Genomic DNA, 24,772 nt, shown 5'->3' with positions numbered 1-24,772 from the left:
TTTTTATTTTTTGGAAAAATATTAAGTACTTTAGTAAGTTGTAAAAATTGTTTTGGTTCTGCAAAAAAGACCCTATTGCCAATATAGTCCCAGGGAAAAACTTCCCCACAAATGTGTTTCAGGTCTATTTAACATAAAATGTGTAATTAATCAATGTCAGGTCCTTAGTCCACTTCTCTGCCCTGCTATGAGAGCTCTACATGCATCTGTGTGACACACCTTTCTGAAGAGGATTTCCAAGCGCTGCACTTGCAGTGGAGATTAACTTTAAGCAAAGATTAAGCAAATTAACCATGCTGGTGTCTCCCGAAATAAACTGTTGCTGTGCACTTAGTTCAACGGCAGTCATCATGTAGAGCACGGAATAACATTTCATGGATCCTTTCAAAACTGCTGGGAAACTCGTGATGCCGACGTAGGTGAGTCCACTTTGAAATCCTGCAATTTGTGTTGTTTTGCAATTTGTTTGCTCACTGTGTTTAACTTGAATCTTCAGTTATAGTCTGTAGTTATGTGTTACTTTTGCAGCATTAGAAATGCTATGACCATATATTTTAATCAGGCCTGTTGTTTTTTGTTGTTTTGTTTTTTTGCAAGCAACAATTACTTCTAATTTTTTTTATTATTATTTCTATTTCATGTGTCTATTGACAAATAATACTGATAGGGTTAACAAGTAATACTAAATAATACATCTAAAATGTCTTTATCAACTTTTCAAATTAAATACAACATTATTTAAATCACATTTAATAAAATCAGTTATAATTAATAATATTTTATATGAATAACAATTTTTCATGTGAAGTGCACAATAATTCAGAAATTCAGTGTTAAAAAAGTTTTGATTGATTGACTTGAAGTGTTGAGACATCAGTTAGTTATCTGATTCACCAAAGGGTTTCTGTTTTTATAGATCCCATCAATTCCATTCTTGAATATTCTTATATACAATTTCTATATTAAAAGCATAATACTAAAATGTGTTATAAAATAATTCACATAAACTAATAATTATGCTAAAAGAAATACTGGTTGCAGTAAATACTGGTCAAAGAGAAGAATCTGCCAAACAGTTGCGTATCACTTGTTCGCCACAGTGTCGTTAAAACCCAGGTAATCAAATAATTGAAGGTGCAATTCACATGGCAAGGTTCCCAGAAGTGAGGCCACGTTACCTGATGGCCGCACTCGTAAGAAGTAAACAACATATGCTTGCAAGACGTCATTCAGCTGTTTGCACATCATAAATTATTTAAGTTGTCTTGAACGAGGTGTTATGTTCAGCCTGCTTATGTTTGTGTGTTGACCCAGTTACAGAAGTCTTATGAGCACAGATGTCTCAAACCATTTTATTCTTCTCATGGTTATTTGTTACTGCATCACAGGCAGCAATTAGGCTTTAATTATACCCTCTACTTTGTATATTTATAAAATTGGACAAAATAAATGGACAATATCTGTGAGGATTATTGTTTACTGTAAAAAATTGGCAATGCTTTATGTGTAGAAGCAACTTAAGGAACATTTTAGACCTCCTCATTATTGATTCTGTGGAGGAAGCTTTGCTACTGAGGAATCAAAAACATTGTTTTCACCATTTTCTGTGCCACACCATGGAGAACCTTTATGTTTCTACTGAACAGCTAATTCTTGACTTCTCCTTTGCTCCCCTTCCAGCCAATCAACAATGATGAATGAGACGGGGCTTCGGAGGATCCTCCCTGACCAGTCATCAGGGAGTGGGCACTCCTTTGGCACCCCACGCCACCCAAGCATCATTGACCCTATCCTATCCAAGCGGGTCTGCTTTTACAAAAGTGGAGATCCTCAGTTCAGCGGTCTGCGCATGGTCATCAACAACCGCACCTTTAAGACATTTGATGCACTCCTGGACAGTCTCTCTAAAAAGGTTCCCCTGCCGTTTGGGGTGAGGAACATCACCACTCCTCGGGGGGTTCATGCGATCTATACTTTGGATGAACTGGAAGATGGGAAATCCTACATCTGCTCTGACAGCCGTAAGGTAAAACCGATCAACCTGGCACTGGCCAGGAAGAAGCTGCCGCCCTGGTACCATGCCAGGCCTGTTAGCTCCCGCCGCCGGACTGTACAGCAGGCCAGGTTTTTCCCCGGCCAGAACATCCACAAGAAGGAACTGGTGGTTATGCGCACACCAAAAAGGCTACTGGTTTTTCAGAATGGTGACCCCATTGTAAAACACACTGTGGTGCTTAATAAGAGGACTACACCCACTTTTGAGTCCATCCTGGAATATATTTCAGAGCTATTGCAGTTCCATGTGGTGAAATTACACACATCTGATGGCAGACGGGTGAGTGTTCTCCTCTGTCAATACAACACATGCAGCACAATTCATTTCTAAGAAACAGGGTTTTGCAAGCATTTCATACAGAGTAATTTCCCATTATATATACACCCAATCTTCACTTCTAATGCCCAATCTGAAATCTGAAAGCACACTCAAGTATAGCCTCATTTTACAAAACTATGACAATATTATTACATAGTAGTTTTATTTCTTAAGAATATTTTTGACCAGATACATGGTGTGCAATATAGTTTTCAAAGTTAAAGCACTTAAAAATGCATAGACATTGCCCTGAAATGATTATTTTCAAATACAACGCTAATATAGAGGTTTTAGGTTTTAGTAGCTCCATTATTGACCCATGATCGACTGGTTCAAACCTTGCCCGTAAATAACTGTCACATGAGGAGAGAAAGTTTTAAGCTTCTTTAGCAACTCACCTAATACGCAGAAAGGCATTCTGGGACACTTCACTGTCAGGCTTTGGGCCCAGAATATATTGTAAATTCAGCACCTGGCAGGGTGCCATTTTAACAAACAATAATACAGACTTGCCATATATGTGCATGCATGTACTTCTCAATTCTATACATATCTAACAAATGTGGATTCAAGGTTCTATCTGGTGCTAACGCAGTAAAATGCCTTAGGAGGGATAAATCCTTTTATTTTTCTGTCTCCTGCAGGTGGATGGTCTTCCAGGTTTGATATTGTGCTCTGGGATAGTCGTGGCTGCAGGCAGGGAGCCATTCAGGCCTGCAACCTACAATGTACAGAAATCACCAGCTCCAACAATGCTGCCTACCAGTCGAATGCATCTCAGAAGACTAAAGGCTTTCAACCGTAAGTTTCCATAGGAATCTGCTTTTTTGATGGATACCTATGCTATCATTTTTATTTAGTTGATGAGAACATTTATTCTCATTAATAGACCCTTAGTCGACTTACACGTACAGTGTGTCTGCAGTAATCTACCTGCTCTCATGGGATGAAGACTGGCAAAGTGCTGAGGCAATGATATCATGCATAATACCGTAGATGACCTACATACACCGTCTACGTGGCTGTTGGCTATTGTTCTTCATGAGCTGTGACTAGTTGTATTATCTTTGTAACGTTTCTTTCTTCTCTGTCTTCTTCTTTCATGCTTCCTGGGTTTCCACTTCAATTCTTGCCTTAAATCATTGAACATTTCTACTTGAACCTTTTTTGTGCCTCGCTGACTGACTTAAAAGGCAAAAAGAAGTCTCTGTCATATACTTCAAAGTCAAGAAAGTTCTCTCCCTCATCTGAGCGGTACATTGTGAATCGGATCCATGACTCCATCGCAGAAAGTTCATGTGACCTGCCCAGTTACCCCACAAACTCTATGGAGTTGGAGTCAGGTCATATGTTGGAGTCAGTAGCAGAAACAGAGGGTGACATCTGCCTTGGTGATGGAGCTGGAGGGCAGGACTGCTTGCTGCCCACAGAGGACGACATTGAGAAGTCCTTTCGAGTTAACCAAGATGGTAGCATGACAGTGGAGATGAAGGTGCGTCTGACAATTAAGGAAGAGGAAACCATCCATTGGACGACCACTCTGACACGCTCAAGTGTAGCCAATCAGCTTAATGCGACTTGTTTACCACAGCCTGAAGCAGAACAGGAGATCAGCTCACTTAAATCTAATATACTGGATTTACAAAGCCCTGCTGCCTCCATCGACACCATCAACAAGGACAAAACTGAGGATAACAATGATGAGGATCCACCATCACTGGGCAATGGAACTTTCAGTGAGAGTGGTAATGAAGAAGATAATGTCAAAGAACAGACAGTGGTGGTGTCCCCTAAGAGAGCTCCTACACCAGGGCACAAGCAAATTAGAAAAAAGCAAGCATCTGTGGAGAGCATAAAATCACTGACAGCAGAGGGGTTTCAGGAAGGCTACTGCTACAGAGAGCACACAGAACATGGAGCCATGACTGAGCAGTACTGCATGTTCAAACAGAGCAGCACTAAACCAGTGCCCAAACCTAGAAGATTTGGCTCTGTGGATGCCAACAATATAAACTGCAGAAATGTATCCACATTCAAATCAGCAGGGATGACTGAAATCCTACAGACTGAATCCAGCAGAGAGGAGGTCACCGAAACTGTCTTACACATATATGAACAGCAGACCTGTCAGGATAACTTCTTTGCAAACCTTTGTGCACAGGGTGTGTCTGCTCCTGGGATTCCTTTTTGCAGGCCAGCTACCTCTGGAACTGGACAGCTCTCCTCCAATAATGAGTTTGAAGCCGAGGTCTGGAGACCATCGACAGCTTCTGAGTCAATCAGCATCTGGAGAACTGAGAGCATGTCAGTAACATCTGATTTAACATTGCCCCCGCTGAACACCGATGAAATTCAAGCAGCAACTGCTCAGCAACAATTCCCAAAACCCAATGAAAGCAAAGACAAGCATCAACAAAGAGAGGTCAATAAAGATAAGAGGGTATCTTCAAAACCCAAAGTGAGTAACAAACATGGTCGTCGACTTATATCACCAGGGAAAAGACCAAAAACAAATTATGCAGAAGCAACCCAGAAACATAAGAAAGTGAAAACTTTCTCCAGTGCTGGGTTCATCAAGAAAATTTATGGGAGTAAATCAAAATCAGCAAAAAGCACAATGAAGCTGAAAAAGGGACCAACACAAAATGGAGACGGGGGTGTTTCAACAAAGAGCACACAGCAGTCGGATGACACAATGAAATGTATTCTCAAAGACCCAAATATAAAATCAGAATTGAAAGAGAATAAGAGTGAGAGGGGTTCTTTTGAAAAAATCAGGCTGAATGTTGCTCCCAATGAAGTAAGCCAACCACGGGGAATACTGACACGGCAGACATCAATGCACCAGGAGAAAAAGAGCGAAAACGAGTCCTATGATGTCAACGAAAGCATGTCATTGCCTGCTTTTAACTCCTCCAGCTCCGTTACTAATGAATATGTGGAAAACTGGCTGGAGAAAGCCCATCTCAACCCCACAGCCTACCCAGATGAGGAAGGTGAAAAATTACAAGCAGTTACTCTTGTACAAACAGAAAGCAGCATGTGTGGAGAGTCTGAAAATGATAACAGCTTGATGATTGTGGCAGAGGAGGTAAAGTGTTTGGAGGAGACACTGGAAATACAAACATGTCAAACTCTCAAAAGTGACCTTCTGCTTGAGAACGTGCAAGGAGCTTCTGTCAAACAAAGAATCCAGTCATTTGACAACAAATTATCAAGTCCATCAATGAAGAAAACCACAGTCAATCAGCAAATCATTGATCGTCATGAAACTACAACAAACACAGAAAACTACAATAGTTTAGCTCAGAAAAATAAAGAAGAAATAAAGCCTCTCTCACATCATTCCTTTCCTGAAAGTATTCCGCCAACTGATAGACTAATCAAGATCTCATTTCAAAAAGCAACACTTTCCAATTCACTTTCCATGGAGCTACCACCTCCCCCGCCACCTGCTGAAAACACAGACCTATCAAACACTGAATATTGTGTGATGGATGCATCCTCAGCGGTCAGCAGCCCATTATACAGGCTCTCATCAGTGAGCAGTCAAATGTCAGATAATCATCCGTTATCCATCAGTCCTACATCTGACAAGGCCATATCACCCACCGACCACACAATGGAAATGACAACATCGATTCAGACTGACATTCCTGCCACGCCGGGGGAAGCACCATTACCAAGAAGTCAATCTATTAAAAGGGCCCCTTTGGTCAGTAATCTATCTCTTGACAGGAAAATGTCTCTGAGAAAGGCTTGTCTGGATAAATATACTTTATGTAGTGATGCCACTGCAGAGACAACCACATCATCTAGTCCCATCAACATGGGTGATAATGTGCTGCCAAACGGCATCTGTTCAACAGGGACATGGCTGAGTGACACCCCACCAGAAGAGACACAGCAATCAAAGAGCATCTTAGATTTGAAAAATAGTCTGTCGTGTTGTACTTCTACATCTCCTACTAGTTTAACATCTGAAGAGAGAATGTCATCAGGCAGTATTTCATCAAGTGAGGCTCCTCCACCGAGTGAGCTTCCATTTCAAGAGACAAAAATGAATAAAACATCACTTTTAACTCAAAAGGAGGCATCATCACCTAAACCCTTTATGAAAAAAGTAAAGCTTATGAGCAGTCCATCTCCAGAGAGAAAATCCCAAACCAAGAAATTCTCTCCTGAACTTCCTTCTAACTCTCCAAAATTATCATCAATACATAACCATGCTCCAGATAAAACTATGTCACCAAATATTGGGATACGAAAACATGCGACACCAAATGCTAGTCCTTCCACTGAGAGAAAGCAGATGCTTTCTATACCTAAACTACAAAAGAGGCCATCTCCATATTCTCAGTCTCTGGACATGGTGTCACCACCTGTGAGACACAAGTCAAGTAGAAAGTTTCTCTCCAGAAATCTTTCCTCAGACAGTACTTCAGAGCCAACGAATAAGACACAAAGGAAAACATCCGAAAGAAAGAGTCACCAGACACCACAGTCAGTAAAATCAACAGCTGAACTGGACAAAACTCTGACTTCTAACACTCTTACGCCATTGGATGCTGATCAGAGTGATGAAAATAAGGCAAACAAGACAGATGACCTTATAACAGAGAGACCCAAGGCAGAAATACAACTAATGCCACAGCCATTGAACATCGCAAATCAGCCAAACATGAAACCTGTGCTTGAGGAGATTTGCTACTCAATAAAATCAATAAGACAAATGACACAGAACAAACGTCCATCATGCCTGGAAAAATCCAACAGCCTGCCTGACTTCTCCTCTCATGTGGCCTCTACCTTTGGCTCATCATCTAAAGCTCTCCTTGCTTTCTTGTCCGTCATGACTCTAAAGGAAGGCCTGACGACCCGAAATATGGATGAGCTGAACGTAAACAACGTCAGCTGTGCCGAGGCTTTGAAAATGATCAGTTCTCTCAGGGAAATTGCCAGCATTGAGGATTCCCACAAGTTAAAAGTTAGTTTGTCAAATTTGCAGCGGTCAGCTTCAAAGCAGCTCCTGGAAAGCTGGAAGGGCTTTCAGGAGCTCAGCGAAAAATGCAAGAGTCGCAGCTCAACACCAAATGGTTCAGAGCAAGAACTCGCAGACAAAGCTAGCCCTGAAAAGGACTGTGACACGGATGAAAATGGTATTGATGAGATCATGGATAATCTTGACATACCTGTGAAGCTCAAGGAGGAATTGGCCACCCTTTCAGTGGGTGGCAACAGTGGCAATGATGATAAAGAAAAGTTGTCTGCCAGGATTAGCGAAAAACTGGATCTGTCACCAAAAGACTCTCATTTATCCACTGAAGATGTTGCTAATGTTGATGATGCCGCTGAAGATGAGACAGTTAATGTTGATGTAAGGTTCATCATTAAAAAATTTACAGACATTAACCAGCCAAAACAACCCAGTAAGGGTAGTATAAAAGAGAACGCGAAGCACAAACCAGCTGGCCAGGCAACTAAAGACAAGGACAGCAAATATGGGGAGAATGGTGTGGCCAAATGTCCACCAGCTGAACCAAATGATGAACAGACACACGAAGCAAGGAACCTTCACAGTCCAGTACTGCTTGTAAAAAGGAATGAGGAGGGTATGCAGTCTGTATGTATGGATGCAGTAAATCAAGAAAATCAGGGAGAGAAAAGTCAGGAGCAAGGCCATGATGAAGAGTCAAACCAAGAGGAGGCAAACATGAATGGAGTAGTCAACAGCAAGAAAAACCTTGAACAAGACAGTTGTACCTCTGAGGTGGAGGAGAAAGACATTAAGGTAAATGAGCTGCAGGTACACAGTGAGGAGAGCATGAGTGTCCCTGAGAAAGAGCAAACCAATGATGATGAGGCAGGTTCGGAACAGGAAGAGCAGAACATGTTGAATGCCAGTGAAGATTTAGAGCAGAAAGTGAGCTGTGAGCAAAGTGTATCAAGCTCAGAAGCAGGTGAGCAACATAGTTCAGAAGAGGAACCAGAAGTTGAATGTGGGGGATTGGAACAGGAGAGCAGGGAAAGTGACGACTTGTCCCACCCTGAAAGTCACTCTGAGGAGGAAGAGGAGAAGCAACCAAGCTCCAACTACTATGTAGAGCTGAATGTAAGAGGGAAGGGAAGAACATCCAGCCTAACTCGTCAAAGCGAGTCTTTGTCAGAGGAAGAACAACCTGAGGTTGAATGTACGGAGCTGAGCAACAAAGACCCTTTGTCTCACCCTGCAAGTCCATCTAACTCAGACCACGATGAGTTATCCTCAGAGGAAGGAGAGCCTGAGGTTGCATGTAAAGAACTAAAGGTTATCATTGAGGAAAGTTTGTCTAGCAATGAGGAAGAGCAGGAGAGCATGGGGGACGATGGACATGTTAATGATGTTCCACGACAAATAAGAAAGCATACAGAGTTAAAGACTTTGATAGAGGAGGCGGAGGAGGACAGGGTCAGCTCAGATGATGAGGAGCAGCATTCTGATAAAACACAAATTAGTGATCAGATAAAAAGTCAGAACACTGTAGAAGGGGATCTAAGCAATTTGATAGAAAATCAGGATCCATATACCAAAAAAGACAACAGCAGTTTGGTAAAGTCTGATAGTTTAGTCAAGCATGATAGATTTAATGCAGATGAGGATAGTGGGAATGACCACAGCAGCTATGAAGACCATGTAGAGGTAGAGCAACCAAAGGTCGAAGATGAACAAATTAGCAGCTCAAACGAAGAAGAGCTAAGCTACTATGAAAAAGAGTCCAACTCAGAGGAGGAACACGCCAATGTGGACAGATACACAGAGGATTATCAACCATCTTCACTGGTAACACAGTCAGAAGTTAAAAAATATGAAAAGGCTGTAGAACAACTCAAGAATCCACCTGAAGAAATAATATCCCAGTCTATCGCAGAGAGAGTAACTCTTCTGGAAAAGCAAGTTGCAGATGCCCAGAACAGAGACAAATCAGCACTAAGCTCTCACATGAGACGTTTCTCACAAAGAAATGCCCCTCTTGAGTCAGATCTTGAAGATTCACCCCCTGAACTGCCCACATCTGAGTCGTCTCTCGGCACCCGCTCAGCACCTCAGTCATCATTATCTTTCAGCTACGATTCCAGCGGCGTCGTAACCACGGAACCTGAAGGCAACAGGGTCAGATCCATCAGGGAAATGTTCCTGGCAAAGAGTGCAACAGATATCCAGCATGGACACAGACGTTTCCCAAGCCCCAACACATCAGAGCTGTCCGAGCTGAGAACAGAGACCTCAGCTAGCGGTGGGTATCAGTCTCAGACTTCAAGTGAGCTGTCCAGCGGCGAGGATGACTCAGCACGGAAATCCATCACTAAAGGCTTTGTGAGGAGAACAATTGAACGGCTTTATGGCAAGAAAGATGTTAATCCTGATGAGGAAGCAAGTGAAAGGCCTCCATCTGCCCCAAAACAAAAAAAGAAAGACCATTCAAACATTTTCTCTCCCTTCCACATAGCCCGGTCCAAAGCCATGTCTGAGCTGTCTTACTTCAACTCCACTAACGCACTGGACACCCTCAGTGAAGCAACGCGATGTGTTGCTTTTAATGCACAAGTCGGGCCTGGAGACAGCATCTCCACTGATAACGGACAATGGCTCTTTAGAGAGAACACACAGATCAGAAAGTCTGTTTCAGACCCAGTTGGAATAAACAAAACGTTAAGAAACTCTCCTGAAGGCGATGCAACGTGTGAGGATACTGAAGAGAACACACCGTATTCCCTTTTCAGCACAAAGTCTGAAGAACTGGAAGACAAGAAGTCATTTTCAAGGAAGTGCACCTACTTTTCTTTGCCTCATGCCAGCGACTCAGACGCGTGTCAGGATGACCTGAGCACAGTTAGCAAGAGCAGCGTGACTGGCGACAGCATCCTAGATACAAAGGACAATCCAGAGGACACCAAAATGTGGGCAGAGAGGAACGGCACGCTGCCTGGAGTGAGTGTTAGTGACTTCAAGATGATGGATAATAAAGTGCACCCGCTGATAGAGCGTCCACCTGATGGTGAGGTTGTAGTTGCGCAGCCTGGGAGAGGTCAAGGTGTTATGAACAGAAGGCTTCAGGAGCCCGACATGTTGGACTTACTGTACAATTTCTGTGGTCAGAACTGTCCCATCCTGTGAGGACACTTCTTTTAGCTTTTTAACACACAATCACAAAACAAGGACTAAGGCTGTTTTGTCCAAATAACCACAGACTGTTGGGCTGCAGTATGATATATTGTCTTTGGTGCCTAATGTTTGACGTTGCCATAGCCTTGGCATAATACGCGATCATATGTCAGCTCATCTGAGCTAACTCCTGAATGTGGAGCAATGTGTCACAGATGCACAAGCCAATGGATTAACCTTGAATCAACCATCATATTTTACCATGTACGTTAATATTAAGAGCTTGTGATCGATGATTGTCAGTCTGTGCTCCTTGTTTAATGTGAAATTAGTGAATGTGTTTTTGTAACATCTTGATTGTGTATTTGCCATTCAAGCCACTCCAGAGCAGCTCTTTTCTTCTAATAGGTTGCCTGTCAACAGAACAAGTACCGAGAGCATTACTGTAATCTTGTTTTAAAACTCTTAAAACCGATCAAGTCCCCGCAGATGTCAGGCAACAAGGCCAATCCCCCACTGCACTGAATGAACGGGTCAGTTTGTGGTTGCAGCTCAGGTGTGGGCTGGAGTCCAGGCCGAAGTCACGTTGTTTCTTTTCTCACAGTCGAAAAAGCAGCTGAACGTGACACAGTTTGTGTGCAGATTGTAGGAACTGTCAGTGAGTACTCTGTGTGGTGCTTGATTTAATGTCGTTTTGTATATTGGTTATGTAAAGTGTAAATAAGACATTCACTGAGTTTCACTATGTTACCATAGTTTAACACATATTTACAATAACCTGACCTTTAGAATTAGGATAAATGGTTTTCAATGTGGCAGCTGACAATTTTATCTCTTTAAATTGATGTGTAAGAATAAAAGTGGATTTACAAATGCTGGTTTTTACTCTGTGATGACCTTTTTCTGGACTAAATTGTCCAAATCATCACCGTGGATACTGGATTGGGTTAAACAAACTGTGCATTTAGCCTCACAGGGAAAATGAGTTGATCGAGAAGATCCCAGTGTGACTAAAAGTCAAAAGGCCAAGGTGACCGTTGTGTTAAAGATACCTTAGGAAGCTCAGCTCAGTGGTTTTCTCCTGCTGATTAGCATCAGATCTCTGAGGAGCAGCGGAGGCCTCTTGTTTTCTCACTCTCAGCCTGAGGAAGTATCCATGTTGTTCTAAGGTTGTTTTGTTTCTCAGAAGTTGCCACCGAGTAGGCTCGTGTTGTGACAGGAGTGTCGAGGAATGCACTAAGACAGGAGTGTTTACATCTGCACCTACGAGAAAACATGACAGCTGGAAAGGCCCACATTTGACACTTAGCTCAAACATGTGTACACAGTATATATGCCAGCAATAACTACAATTTATTTGTAGCTAACATTCTGGAGATAATAATTTTACATTAAAGAAAGCTTGGTTTAAGTATAACTGAGACACAAATGTTTACAACAGCAATGTCCACTAGATGGCACTGCTGACCAATACACCAATGTAAGACTGAAAAGGGTCATGGGCAGTTAAGGCGTCTGTATTAAGCTTCCAAGCTTAGAGAGCACATAATCACACACTCACATGTTGTTTCTTTCATGAGGAAAAGTGAGCAAGCAATAATGTTTTAAACAGTTTATTATTTAAATAAATATTTACATAACAGCTTCGTATAAATCAAAAGTTCTTCTTCTTACAAGACACGTCTTTCTAAAAGCAACGAGGAGGAGGAGAAAATAAGGGCTGGATTACAATGATACTGTGAATCTGTGTTGAGAGAGGCAAGCCCTCGAGTTGATCGCTGAGCAAATATTCCTGTTTGCAATCATGAAGGTTGAACCAGGATGACACTTACCATCACTCAAATACCATTTAACACCTGAGCCTGACGACCTTGCTCATCTTTCGTTATACATTTTGTTATAGGATGTATAAATCTACATGATGATTTCATATACATTTAAATTTGTTGTTACTAAGAAATAGGACGGTGGTAGTCTACGCTAACTCAATAAAAAGCCATAACGTATGGCCAGGAAAAACAAAGGAAAACAAATCAACATTATTCATTCAGGCACAAACAAAGCAATAGACAGCCTTGGTAAAATTAAAATACATCACTCATACAGTATAGGCTACAATGCCCTGCTAAATGGTGTACAGTATATGGCTCAGCTTGGAAAACTAAACATTTCAGGCAAGGTGATCTAAGAAAGCTAGAGCACACCATTAATGCCCAAGCTACAGTTCTAACCCACATCTGTTCAATATGGTTGTTGAAATGAGTCCCTCTGGTTAAAACACTTGGTTTAGATGATCCGTTTGAAATGTCACGTGACGGTGAAATCAAGGACCCGTGGAAAAAAACATCAACCTTAACCGCCCCATAGGAACCCTTAACGTCGCTGTAACACAATTTGAGACGATGACAGCATCACTGTTAACTGTAAGGAGATGAACATGATGAAAAAAAAAACCCAATGTACACATAGTTTACATGTCAGTAAAAAACATTCAAACCGAATGAGGACAAAAATCTAAAAGAACTGTTATTTAATGTGGTTGGTCGATCTTAGGCTTCTCAGGGATTAAAAGAAAAACAATGAAATTCTCTTTGTTTCCTATTGCTGTCAGGTCATGCATGTAAACTCCATACTTCTAATAAAACCAATTGTTTACTTAAAAATGTATAAAGAAAATACTCTTTTTTTTTCAAAATACTATTCGGGGAGGGGTTAAAGGGTGAATTAATAACATTTTTCAACAACACCTTGTTGTTTTCATCCTGAGATTTAAACCAATGTGTTTCCTCTCCAAGGAGTAATTTTACAGTTTGTTTTTAATCGTTATGCAAATACAGATTCTGCATCAGACACAGTTAAGTGACCATGCGTCCCGTTGATCAGCGAGCGTCTCCGTTAAATCCGCTGTTACCTTTCCTGAAGGCTGTCATACTGCATCAGTTTGGGGCTGGGACGAGCGTGTTCCACTCACAAAGTTATAAACCAAAAACTGAGAAGTGCCAAAGTATCGCGTGGCAAAGAGTTTCCCATCAGGAGTGGGGTCTGAGAAAGCGATCTCGTCTTTGCTCAGGTACGAACCGTATACGAAGTTGTTCCTGCGCAGCAAAACAAAGAAAAAAAAAGTGTTAGTTATGTTCAATTAGTTTGGAGGCGATATAATATTACATCTGGGTATTCTGGCGACACACTGACCTGAGGCACTCGAGCATGCGCGAGGCGATGCCCTGGCGTCGCATCATGCTGACCACCCAGATGCGGCTGATGCCACAGATGGCTGGCTCCGGCGTTGTGGAGCAGCACCAGGCTCTCTGACGTTCAAACATCACCTTCTCTCTCTCTGAACCCTCCGGTACGGGCTCCTCGATCACCCGGTACCCCTGTGAGCATTCACAAGCCTCAGTTTATTAACACAGTGTGTTGTTCGTATTTGTTTTTACAAGATAAACATGCATCTGTGAGGACAAACACTCCTCGGGCTGATACAATACTGCAGTCTCTTACCTCTTGTATGTGCTCCGCTATAAGGCATCCGCCCACCTTCTTGTCATTAGAGATGAAGAGGAAGGTCTTGGTCTGAGAGGGACACTTGGTCTCCACCTGCTGGAAGCCGAGGTCATTGTCCACCACTTCCCTGATCTCCTCAACCTGAGAAACAAACAGTTACTGTGCAAATAATATGCTGCTCCATCCAAAGATGTCACTCACACTTGAGCGCGTTTAAATGTGAATCAGTATCCTGGTCTTGAGCCTTATCTTGTTTTTGATTATATTCAGGATATAGCTTTTGCATGGAACATGAAAACCTGGTTATTCATATTCCTGTAAATATGATCATAACAGTATCCAGGGCACTCCGAAATCCCAATTATAACTTGGATACTAGTGTGCATGTAAACACACTCGCTTTGCATTTATGTGTGAGTTTGCATGCACTCTACCCGGTTTATGATCAGGTTGTACGTGGAGTACTAGAATAAAAACCAGGATACTGTGGCATGTAAACACCTTATCCTGGTTTCTGAACATACTGCAGAGCAGAGTGGTTGAGACGTTGAAAGGGTACTGTGATCATGTATACAGAGATGGAACTAACCAGGTTTTTCAGGTTTCATGTAAAGGCCACATCCCGGATATGATCAAAACAGGCTACGACTCAAAAACTGGATACGTGCGCACATGCAAATGCACTCAGTGATGCATTTATGAATCACAGAACTTCCTGTATTTTCATAAAGTACAGGACACTCGTCTCCATCATGTTGAGTGTTTTCCTGTGCAACTTTAAAGTCCACTAAATTATATTTAAACACCCCAAGATCACCAATTTACAATCGGACTGCATAAAACACCCTCTATCCCTCCACTCCTGCAGAAACAACAACTTTCTTTTAGAGACCGCTGTCAAAGGTGAGTCCCTGTAAACATTCTGTACCTTCTTCAGAGCATATTTGGGATCATCTGGCAGGACGAGAATGATCTTGCCGTCAGGGTACTCGGCCAGAATCCTCTCTTTTTTCCATCCCTGAAAAAAAAAAAAAAAAGGTTGCGTTTATTTGAGAGAATCTTTTTATTGTCCTTAATGGTATTGTCTGAGAGTCAGAAATCTGTGAGGAGGCATCCACTCACACTAATACGTGCAGTGTATGCCACAAACTTCCAGCTGTTTCCTAAACAGGCGCTATTATCCTCTCAGTCTTGAGCCACGTTTCCGCCAAACACTTATGGTATACTACCCTTGAATCCAAATCCATTGTAACCTTACCCACACCCACATGTACATAAACCACAGACGTGTTTTGCATTTCCACTGCAGACAGTACTCGTAAAAACATTGGAGTGGTTGTTGTTACCGGGGCAACATGGCTAACACCCTTCACTTTTCCAGCAGGAAACAACAGGTGAGACTTTTCTTGGTTTTGAGAAGCTGCAGCATTTATCAGCTGACACACTGTCACCTATAGTGTACATTTACTGCCAGGCTGACTGACGTTCTGCTAACCTTTTCCTCTCCTCCGCTCACACTCACTGTCACTTTTCTGCCACCTGCTCAACCACACACTCGCTTTGCACACATAATGCACTGAGCTACAACAACAGGAACACAATGAAGGACAATGAATGTTTTGTGTTCTTTCTTCTCTGGATGTGGTTGTTTATTACAACAAGGAGACAGCTTTGTTTTTAAGAAAAGGCTGCAGGCAGTAAAACAAAATGCTGCTGAAAAAGAAAAAAACAGGAGAGATGGGAAATCCTCCATCAGAGCGCAGACGACAAGATGACTCTGGTTGCTCCAATTCTGCCTGACCAATCAGTGGTCTGCGCTGTTTTAACATCAGCTTAAAGTACCAGATCAGTGTGCAAGGTACCTTAACAGACAGGTGACGAAAAAGAGGGACAGAATTGGGTACTTCTCCAACTTTTGACAACAGAAACGCAAAAATAACTGTTCTAATGTGTAATGAACTGAACTGCTTGGTGGAAACGTGGCTTTAATGTCCAACACTGCAGTCAGACCCGCAGCCTTGGTCAGTTGTTTGGCATGCATCAAAGTTCATGTTCTCACATGTCCGAATGGACTAAACTGAACAAATATTAAGCACTCAAATGTTCAAATAAAGAACTCAACACATGCTCAGTGTGAAGGCTCCCTTTTACAAAAAGCCTTGTGCATGGATGCATCTGTGTACTGCCCCGATGAGTCAGTATTGTGAGACGCCAGGCAAGAGACATAATGGATGTCATTTAAGGAAGCTTCCTCTCACCACGTATTTGACAGCGCTGATGAACTGGTTGTGGAAGAGTAAATGCTGAGACTCATCTTCGGGGTTGGCAGCAGAGTAGAGCATCCCACACACACTGCAGGCCACTGCTCCAAAGTGCTTCTGTCCTGCGTCCTACGAGACGAAGAACACACCAGATCACTTCGAACGTCCAACAAAATATACACTTGAATTTCTTCAGCTATCCTCAGAGATGCTGAATCTCACAAGGCCTCAACTTCTGCAACTTCTTTACATGACCCCTAACCCTAAGTTAAGTCTGACCTGTAGTTTAAAGTTTAAGATAAAATAAGATAGACACTGTAGTACATACTGATACTGCACAAGTGAACATGTCAGTTAACTCATGTGCTATATCGGTGTATACTACTTGCTATACACTGTGGAATAACAGACAGATGCACTAAAATATTAATCATAATCTGAAGGGTTCAGGTGCGCAGGAGTCCTGCAACTTAAAAAGGCGGACAGAGGAATTCACTCACAATAATGGTTTGGGTGCCATCTTTGTCAGCCTCCTTTAGTTTCTTGACTTCTTTTTGCAGAGAAGCATCAGAGAGAGGAGTCCTGCCATCTTGTGGCTTCGCTGCTCTGCTGTGATACAAATACACATCACTTTACTTCAGGTTTCTGCTGCTACAAGGGGAAAACATGCCGGATTTAGACTTGAGAGAAACTTCTTCTCACTCTTGACAAGGTTTTTCCGATGTCTTCTCGGCTGGCTTGACTGCTTCTGTCTTATTCTCTGGAGACGGGTCGACATCAGTCACTGGAGGAAAACGTAAGATTCTTATATAATGGGACAATTTTGTACAAGCAGAAATTAACAGCCGCATTGGTGTAGTCAGACAAAGTGGGATGTTTTTCACATTTCATAATGCAGTGGTATCAGTGCAAATAATAACTGCTTAAGGTGCAAATAAGAATAACTGCTCGCTAAAATATCCTGAAAACTGAATTAGTCCTGTGTTTATGCTGCAACAACATGGCAGAAGTTTAAATAAATCATATGGAAATAAACACATACCTTCATGCTTTTCTTCACACTGCTGAAGGCCATCAGACACGTTTGAGCCCTGTTCAGAGGGAAGGGAAGAGGTGGGAGCTGATGAAAGTGGACTTGCTGTATCCTAAGCCAGAACAAGAGAGTGGATAAGTAACATCTTCATTCAACAATGATGTCTGTGACCCATATTATGGCATAATTTGCTCTCGAGTTACCTTGCATTTGCCATCTTGCGATAAAGTTGGATTTGCAGTTTTCTGAGGCACAACAGGAGAAGCAGATGTGGTTGAACCAGCAGGCTGAGATGCTGTTGAAGTAGACTGCTTCAGCTGCGCTTTGCCTCCGCTACCAGTTGGCTTTAACTGAGGTGCGGCAGAAGCAGCAGGCTTGGACTGACCTGGAGCTGAGACAGCTTTTGTCTGAGGTGTCGTCAAAACGGGAGACTTTAACTGGGCTTTAGCCGAAGGGACAGCTTTTGAAGAGGCTGCTGCAGCTGCTGTGGCCTTTGACTGGGCTGTTGTAGCAACGGCAGGAATTGACTGACCTGAGATCCGTCCAGCAGGTGTGGTCTGAGCTTTGAGTCTCGCCTGGTTGGAGAGCTGTGGAGAAACTGTGGGTTTAAGTTGAGCTGTAGGGTTTGCCTGGACGTTGGGCCGTGTCAGCTGCGTGGGCCTCGACTGAGGGCCGGGCTTCGCTGGAGTTACTGGTAAGGGGTCATCATCTAGTTCGAAGTCGTCAAAGGAATACTTGGGCCTGGGCCTGTATGGCTTGTACTCAACAGGCTTTGGTTTTTGAGCGTTAAGTCCATTAGGCATGGGAGGGGGCACTGCTGGGAGGGTCCTCTTGGATGCTGATCTGGTCACTTTTGGGGCAGGCCCTGGAGAAGGGGTTGCTTTAGGAGTTTGAGCCTTACTTAGCCTAGTAGATACACGGGTTTCAGTCTTAGGAGGCCCAGTTTTAGGGGCTTCAGTTTTGGCAGGTTCTGGTTTAGAGGGTTCAGTTTTGACAGCTTCATTTTTAGCGGGTTCAGTTTTGGAGGTTTCCACCTCAGTGGCCTCAGTTTTACTAGGTTCAGCCTTTGGTGTGTCAACCTTGGGGACTTCGGCTTTTGGCGTTGGAGGCTTGCTGGTTGAGGCAGGACTTGGGAGAGGTGATGTAGATGGACTAGCTGCAGGTGGAGGAGCCGTGGCCACAGGACTTGCTGAAAATGGAGATAATGCAGCCAGGGGTACTTGCCAATCGATGTCTGAAAACATCTGACTTGCCTGGTCAGATTTAAGTTTCTTCACACGTGCCCAAGACATTTTCTCTCGCTGCAGTTCAACCTGTCTTAGTCTTTGATATCTCGTCAGCTTCTTTTTCTCGTGGGCTTTCAGCGGCACTGAAACCTGTGTGATGAAGAAACGCCTCTTTGGAGCCTCTCCGGCAGGCTTAGCCTCAGCAGAGTCAGCTGTCGAGGGCTGGGCTGTAGATTCCTCTTCAGCAGGGGTCACTGAAGCAGAGCACCCTTCTGGTCCAGCAGGAGTCGCAACATTAACGGTGTCTGGCTCCTGTGTGTTAACAGGTGGACTTTCCTTCTTGCATGCTTCGCTGTTGGCTGCTGCTGCCGCTGCTGCTGCTGCTGCTGCTGCCGCTGCCACTGCCGCTTGCTTTTCTTCCTCTATCCTCTTCAACAGCATGCTGTCTGTAGCAATGTCCTCTGCGATTTCCTGACACAGGGCTAAGAGGTTCAGCTGCTGTCTGTTTGCTGTTCTCTTAGACGCTGCAGCCTTTTGCTCAGCCAGAGCTGCCAGCCGGGCTTTGGTTCTGGCCTGCGTGTTCATTTCTTGCTTCTTGGGTTTTCCTGCTTCCTGTCCGCTTTTATCTCCAGTCATTTCAGCCGTACTGTTTTGCTTCAAGTTGGTCCCACAAGTGTCATCTTTATTTTTCTCATTAACCTTTTCCTCTGACTTCTTAGGAGGGACTGCCTCAGGTGTTTCCTGGGGTTTCTCTATTATTTTAATGTCACCATCTTCCTCATTCTCTTCCTCTGCTACTACGATCTCACGACCGATCTCTATATCCTCCAGAATCTGCACTTCTTGTAGATCCAAGTTAGCCTCAGCATTCTCTATCACCATTGCATTACAGTCTTCATTTGTGACTTGAGCATGAGAGCTTGTTACATCAATCTGTGAGATATTAACATCCATCATGTCAACTGTTGGCTGCTGGCAATGGTCACAATTTTGAACACTTTCAACACCTTCCTCAGCTGCGAGCCTGGTCTCCTGTTCAAATACCTCACTCGAGTTGGTCACTCTAGCATCTTTGACATCGCCAGTTGTTTGACATTGCTGCACTTCTGCCTCAGGGAAGACTGTTTGTTGGGAGCCATTTAAAATCCTTTCACTTACCACTTCACCTACCAACGCGCTGTCTGGATTCACCTGCTCTGACAGAGAGACCGATAACCCTGATTCGGCCGCTGCTTGAGTGACAATATCAAAGTGAATTTCACTCTGTGGGACTGGCTCCAAGATCACAAACTCCTCAGATGTACTGTCTGGTATTTCAACTATAGCGGGGGCTGTAGTTGTTGCCACAGTGAGGTCTGTGGCCTCCTGAAGTCCAGTATCGTCCTGCACCTGTTCAGAAAACTCTGTGGCACTGGCGCAGTCTGGGTAGCCATTACTTTCACTTTTTTCTGTTGCATCTTCTGACTGACCATCTGGCGTGCTGATGTCATCGCTCGAGCTGATCACTGCAACTTGTTTCACATCCACACTCACGTTACTCTGGTCCAACTGTGCAGGGACACAACTCTCTGGCACGCCGATGGCTCGTACTTCAGTCTCAACTTCTCTGCTGCCTGAGACACACATTTGTGGAATAATGTCCTCGTTTTCCAGTGGCTGGGTACAAATATCTCTGTTTTCTTCATTAGTCGATGAATCTCCTTCCATCTGCTGGGTGCCTGTGCTCTGTATGTTCAGTAAAGACACAATATCATGGTCCTCTGATGCTGCAGAAATCTCTCTTTCATCATTACTCTCTGGACTACTAATGGGCTCATACACTACCTGGTTTTCATTAACCTCAACCTCTGACTGATTAACTGTCTTCATCTGCTCTTCTGATGCCTGGATTACAACATCAGTGTTGTCAGATTGACCACAAACAAAAACTATTACTTCATTGCCTCCAGTTCCCACTCCGTGTCTCTCAGTATTACTGACTGTTTTGTCAGCCTTATCAGAGGAAATGATTGGAGCCTCTTCTTTGACCTCATTAATCACTTGCCTCCCAGTTTCCTCTTCTAAGGCAGTATCAACTCTTTCTATTGATCCACTTATTAGCTCAATATCAGCTTGGCTGTGCTCAGCACTATGCTCTGTCTGCATGTTTTCGTTACCTTCAGAATTAGCCATAGGAGGTGGTTTATGAATTTCATTTGATAAGGCCATACTGGGTTCATTGGCTTCCACCATCCCCTGACTTTGCTGCTCGGTTGCAGGTGCTGCTTTACAAATCTCCTCTGCCGTTGTTGTAGTTTCCATATTTATTTGAGCCTCTAGAACGTCAACACATTCAGCTGTAAGCTTGTCTTCATCTACCTTACTCTCACAACTTGCAGTCACGGGATCTTTTTGAACTTCTGCGTTGAGTTCACTGACCTCCTGGCTCCCCTGCCTTTGTGTTTCCACTGTAGATGGCAGGTTAGAAATGTCCTCCGGTGTAGCTGCTGCTTGTGCATCCACTTCCATTTGATTCTCAGTAGCATCCACGCATTCTGCGGTGACCTGATCCATGTCATCTTTACTCTCAGTATTGGCAACAAAAAAATCTTTTTGTGCTTCAATGTCTGCAGTGAGTTCACTGACCTCCTGGCCTGCCTGCTTTTGTGTTTCCACTGTAGCTGGTGGATCAGGAATCTCCTCTGGTGTTGCTGTTGCCTGCAAATCAATTTCTCTTCGACTCTCAGTTGCACTGAAGCATTCTGTGATAACCTTGTTTTCATTTCCACTATTCTCACAAGTCTGAATCATTAGGTCTTCTTGAACTATTTCAGATATGTCTGTTGCGGGTTCAGTGACTTCTTGGCTCTTCTGGACTTCTGGTGTTTCTACTGTAGCTGCTATGTTAGAAATCACCTCAGATGCTGTGGCAGCCTGCGTGTCCACCTCAACCCTGCCTTCATCGCCGGCGCTCTGACAATCTGAGGGTGGATGTTTCTGGACTGTACACACTGTAGACATGCCAGTGATGTGTTCACTTGCTTCTGGGCTCTCCTGGCTCTGTACTTCCTCTGTAGACTGAGGATGAGAAATCTCTGATGTCACTGTAGTCTGCCTCTGAGGTCCGCTAGCACTTTCAAAGTGCACCTTGTCTTCATCTTCCATTATTTCAGGATTTTCAATCCTAATATCTTGATGACCGTCAGCAGATATGTCTGTGGTAAGTTTACTGAACTCCTGTCTGTTCTGGCTTTGTTCTCCCACTGTAGGTGCTTCATTAGAGACCTCTGATGTCAACGCAGTCTGCATTTCCATTTTGATTTGACTCTCGGCCTCACTGGTGCATTCAAAGTTCACCTTGTCTTCATTTTCTGTCATGTTAGAATTTACCACATGATCTTCATTAAATTCTGTAGATATGTCTGTAGCACATTCACTGACTTCCTGGCTCTTTTGGCTTTGTATTTCCACTGTAACGGCTTGATTCGGAATCTCCTGCTCTGATGTTGCTGAAGGCTGTGTATCCATTTTGATTTGACTGTTTGGTGCTGTGGCACATTCAAAGTTCATCTTTTCTTTGACTTGAACAGGTGTCTCTGTCGTGTGGTCAGTAACGCTGTGGTTCTCCTGGTTTTGTATATCCTCTTTAAGTGTTGAGTCAGAGCCCTGCTGTGACGTTACTTTCATCTGTATGTCCGTCTGACCCTCTGGGGCTGTAACACCATCGGAGATCACCTCACTTTGATTTTGCTTGTGAACATCCTCACAATCTGGTGTCATTTCAGTACGGCTGTCAGTCGTCTTGTCCATCACCTCTTGGCTCAGATGTAGCTCAGCTAAAGACTCAGAGCCAGCAACAGCCTGAGTCGACAGTAACTCAACTTCTTTACTTTCACCTTCTTCAAGCTTTTCTTCAGACTTGCTGACTATTTTGTTCACACCATCACATGAGTTGGTAATTGTAGCGGGCACTTCATGGCTCACTTGATCCTGCAGGTGTTCAGATTTTGATTCCTCTTTGAAAGTGACTCGAATTTTGAAACTGAGGTCTGTTTGAGTGTCCGGACTGCCAACAGAGTCAACTGTTGTTAGATTTTCCTCAGTTTGACTCTCTGGATTACTGCTTCCTACCAGAATCCCTTCTGCTGCAGAGTTAGATGTGTGTGACAATGCTTTATCTTCTGTACCTACATCACTACAGCCTGCAGAGATACTGCCTGCTTCAATCAGTCCCCGCACTATACGCTCTTCTTCCTTACCTTTACATTCTACATCCAGCCTTATCTCCTCAGAAACAGACTCTGTGGTCTCCTTAGTTTCAATATCACTGCTCACCTCTGTCTGACTCATACGAGCTGAGTCCATCGTTTCATCTGCCTGTCCTTCACCTTCACAGCCTGGATTTTTCTCTATGGTACGAGAACATAGTGTTTCTACTAACGAAGCTAGTGTTTCATTATCTACATCCTTTTGGCTTTTGATGGACTCTGCAAGGTCCTCCTTTTCATTTTCCTCTGCCTCACATGTGACGCAACCCTTATCTGCTGCTGTTGAAGTGGCAGAGTTTGATATTTCTCTACATATTGCTAGTGCTTCATTATCTATGAGCTTCTGGCTTTCTACATTTTTAAATTCCTCATGTTTACTTTCAGCTGTGCATTCAACACTAGCTTTTGCATCCCCTGTTATAGAGACTGAAGTTTCCTTCAACTCTGCTTGTGTTGCATGAACTAAACTTTCTTGGCTCTCTTGGTCAGTGACAGACTCTGCAGATTCATTGTTCTCGTCCTGATTGGCATCACCTAAGGTTTGAATACTTGACGAATCTGAAAATCTACCGTAATTGTGGTCCATCTGAATAGTGTCTGCAGGTGCAGATGGTGACCCTTGGCTTGTGTCCTGTGGGTCAAAAGAAGACTCTTCTGCCCTGCGCTTAGCTTTGACTCGATTTGAATATTTTCTAATGCAGCGGGCCTTGTCGCCATCATCCCTCTCTCTAAAGAGGTCAGTCTTACTACCATCACTACTCAACTCATCTTCTGACTCTGTGGAGGCTGTCCGCTTCAGGGAAGCTTTGGAGTTAGCTTTCAGCGACGGAGCTTCTCCGCAGGAGGCACTTGTGGCTTTCAGGAGCTTGGCTTTTTTGACAGGTGGGCCAGAAATGGGTTTGCTGGAATCCTTGGAAGGGGAACTCTGTTTGGATGATTTGGCTGGTTTATTTCCCCCTTCCACTGAGGCAGACAGTTTTTTCTTAGTCCGTGGGGCTGCTGTCTTGTCTCGCATATTTCCTGTTTTCAGGGACCTATTATTGGTGGCTGGTGCAGTTTTGGAAGGTAGAGCCTCCCCATCCTCCTCAGCCAACTTCTTCATCTTGGGCTGAGAATCATGAGGAGATGATCCTCTCTTTGGGGCTGGCATTCTGTCAAAATATTACACAAAAATAAAGTAATTACAATAAGCATGATAAAGACAGGATAACAGCACAGATTCAATTTTATCCTTAAAATACTGTTTAATAAAATTGGCTAGGAGCAGGGGTAACAATCCTTCCAGCAGTTTCTCTTTCCTTAGGTTGACAAACATTAGTGAAATGTATTGATCATGTATTCAAACGACATGACAGATGTGACTGATCTGTGCCCATATGTAATAAGCACATTAAATACATGTGTTATATTATTACGAACTATAGTACTTTCCCATATGCATCAGCTGTTACCTGCTTTTCCTAACAAGCAACAAGGCTGGCTAACGCTGGACATAAACACTGATAAATCGCAGTTAAACTAGGTGGCTAACGAGTCACGCAATGTACGATCTACATTTACTTACTTATTCGCCATCTACATGAATTATCCTAACGACTGTCTGACAGACCACAGAGATTGCTGTCACCAGGAGTTGTGCAGACACAAACAGAAATGATCAGTTAGCTAGCTAACAGCGGCTAGGGTGCTAGCTGGAAGTGGTGGGAGCTAACGCTAGCAGCAGGCAACTCGCAACAAATGAGCGAAACGAGACTCGCTGCTCAAGTCAGCAAAAACAGCAGCCGGACAGACAGAACAGAGAGTGGAAAGATAAGTTCTTACGATACCAACGTGTGCGAAAAGACAAAGGCAAGACACTCGCCAATGAAACTCACTTTGATGATTTCTTTTTCAACAACAGCTGTTTTTTTTCCTGTGAATAAAAATTAACTGTACTTCCGGAGGGAAACGGCGGATGTGACGTAGCAGCCCTCCAGGCACGCTC

General features: G+C 43.4%; 2 protein-coding genes across 2 annotated transcripts; one reads left to right on the top strand and one right to left on the bottom strand.

The window, feature by feature from the left end:
* The first annotated feature begins 339 nt into the window (after positions 1-339).
* LOC121624271 (oxygen-regulated protein 1-like) lies at positions 340-11,329 on the top strand. Its single transcript, XM_041961925.1, has 5 exons — positions 340-419; positions 1,681-2,335; positions 3,019-3,175; positions 3,568-4,397; positions 7,239-11,329. The coding sequence occupies exons 2-5, from the start codon at positions 1,691-1,693 to the stop codon at positions 10,527-10,529; spliced, it is 4,923 nt and encodes a 1,640-aa protein (XP_041817859.1). The 5' UTR covers positions 340-419; positions 1,681-1,690; the 3' UTR covers positions 10,530-11,329.
* Positions 11,330-12,124: 795 nt separating this feature from the next.
* On the bottom strand, positions 12,125-24,693 carry LOC121624017 (pneumococcal serine-rich repeat protein-like). Its single transcript, XM_041961604.1, has 10 exons — positions 24,663-24,693; positions 17,519-23,939; positions 17,325-17,373; positions 16,985-17,066; positions 16,783-16,891; positions 16,280-16,411; positions 14,950-15,039; positions 14,019-14,162; positions 13,710-13,894; positions 12,125-13,612 (listed from the first exon to the last, which is right to left on the bottom strand). Exons 2-10 carry the CDS (start codon positions 23,936-23,938, stop codon positions 13,444-13,446), a joined length of 7,380 nt encoding a protein of 2,459 aa, XP_041817538.1. The 5' UTR covers position 23,939; positions 24,663-24,693; the 3' UTR covers positions 12,125-13,443.
* Positions 24,694-24,772: the final 79 nt, after the last annotated feature.

Source organism: Chelmon rostratus, chromosome 20 (genome assembly GCF_017976325.1).
Source record: "Chelmon rostratus isolate fCheRos1 chromosome 20, fCheRos1.pri, whole genome shotgun sequence".
Taxonomy (NCBI): domain Eukaryota; kingdom Metazoa; phylum Chordata; class Actinopteri; order Chaetodontiformes; family Chaetodontidae; genus Chelmon; species Chelmon rostratus.
The sequence above is the reverse complement of the archived record's forward strand: the minus strand, read 5'-3'. Positions and strand labels throughout refer to the sequence as shown.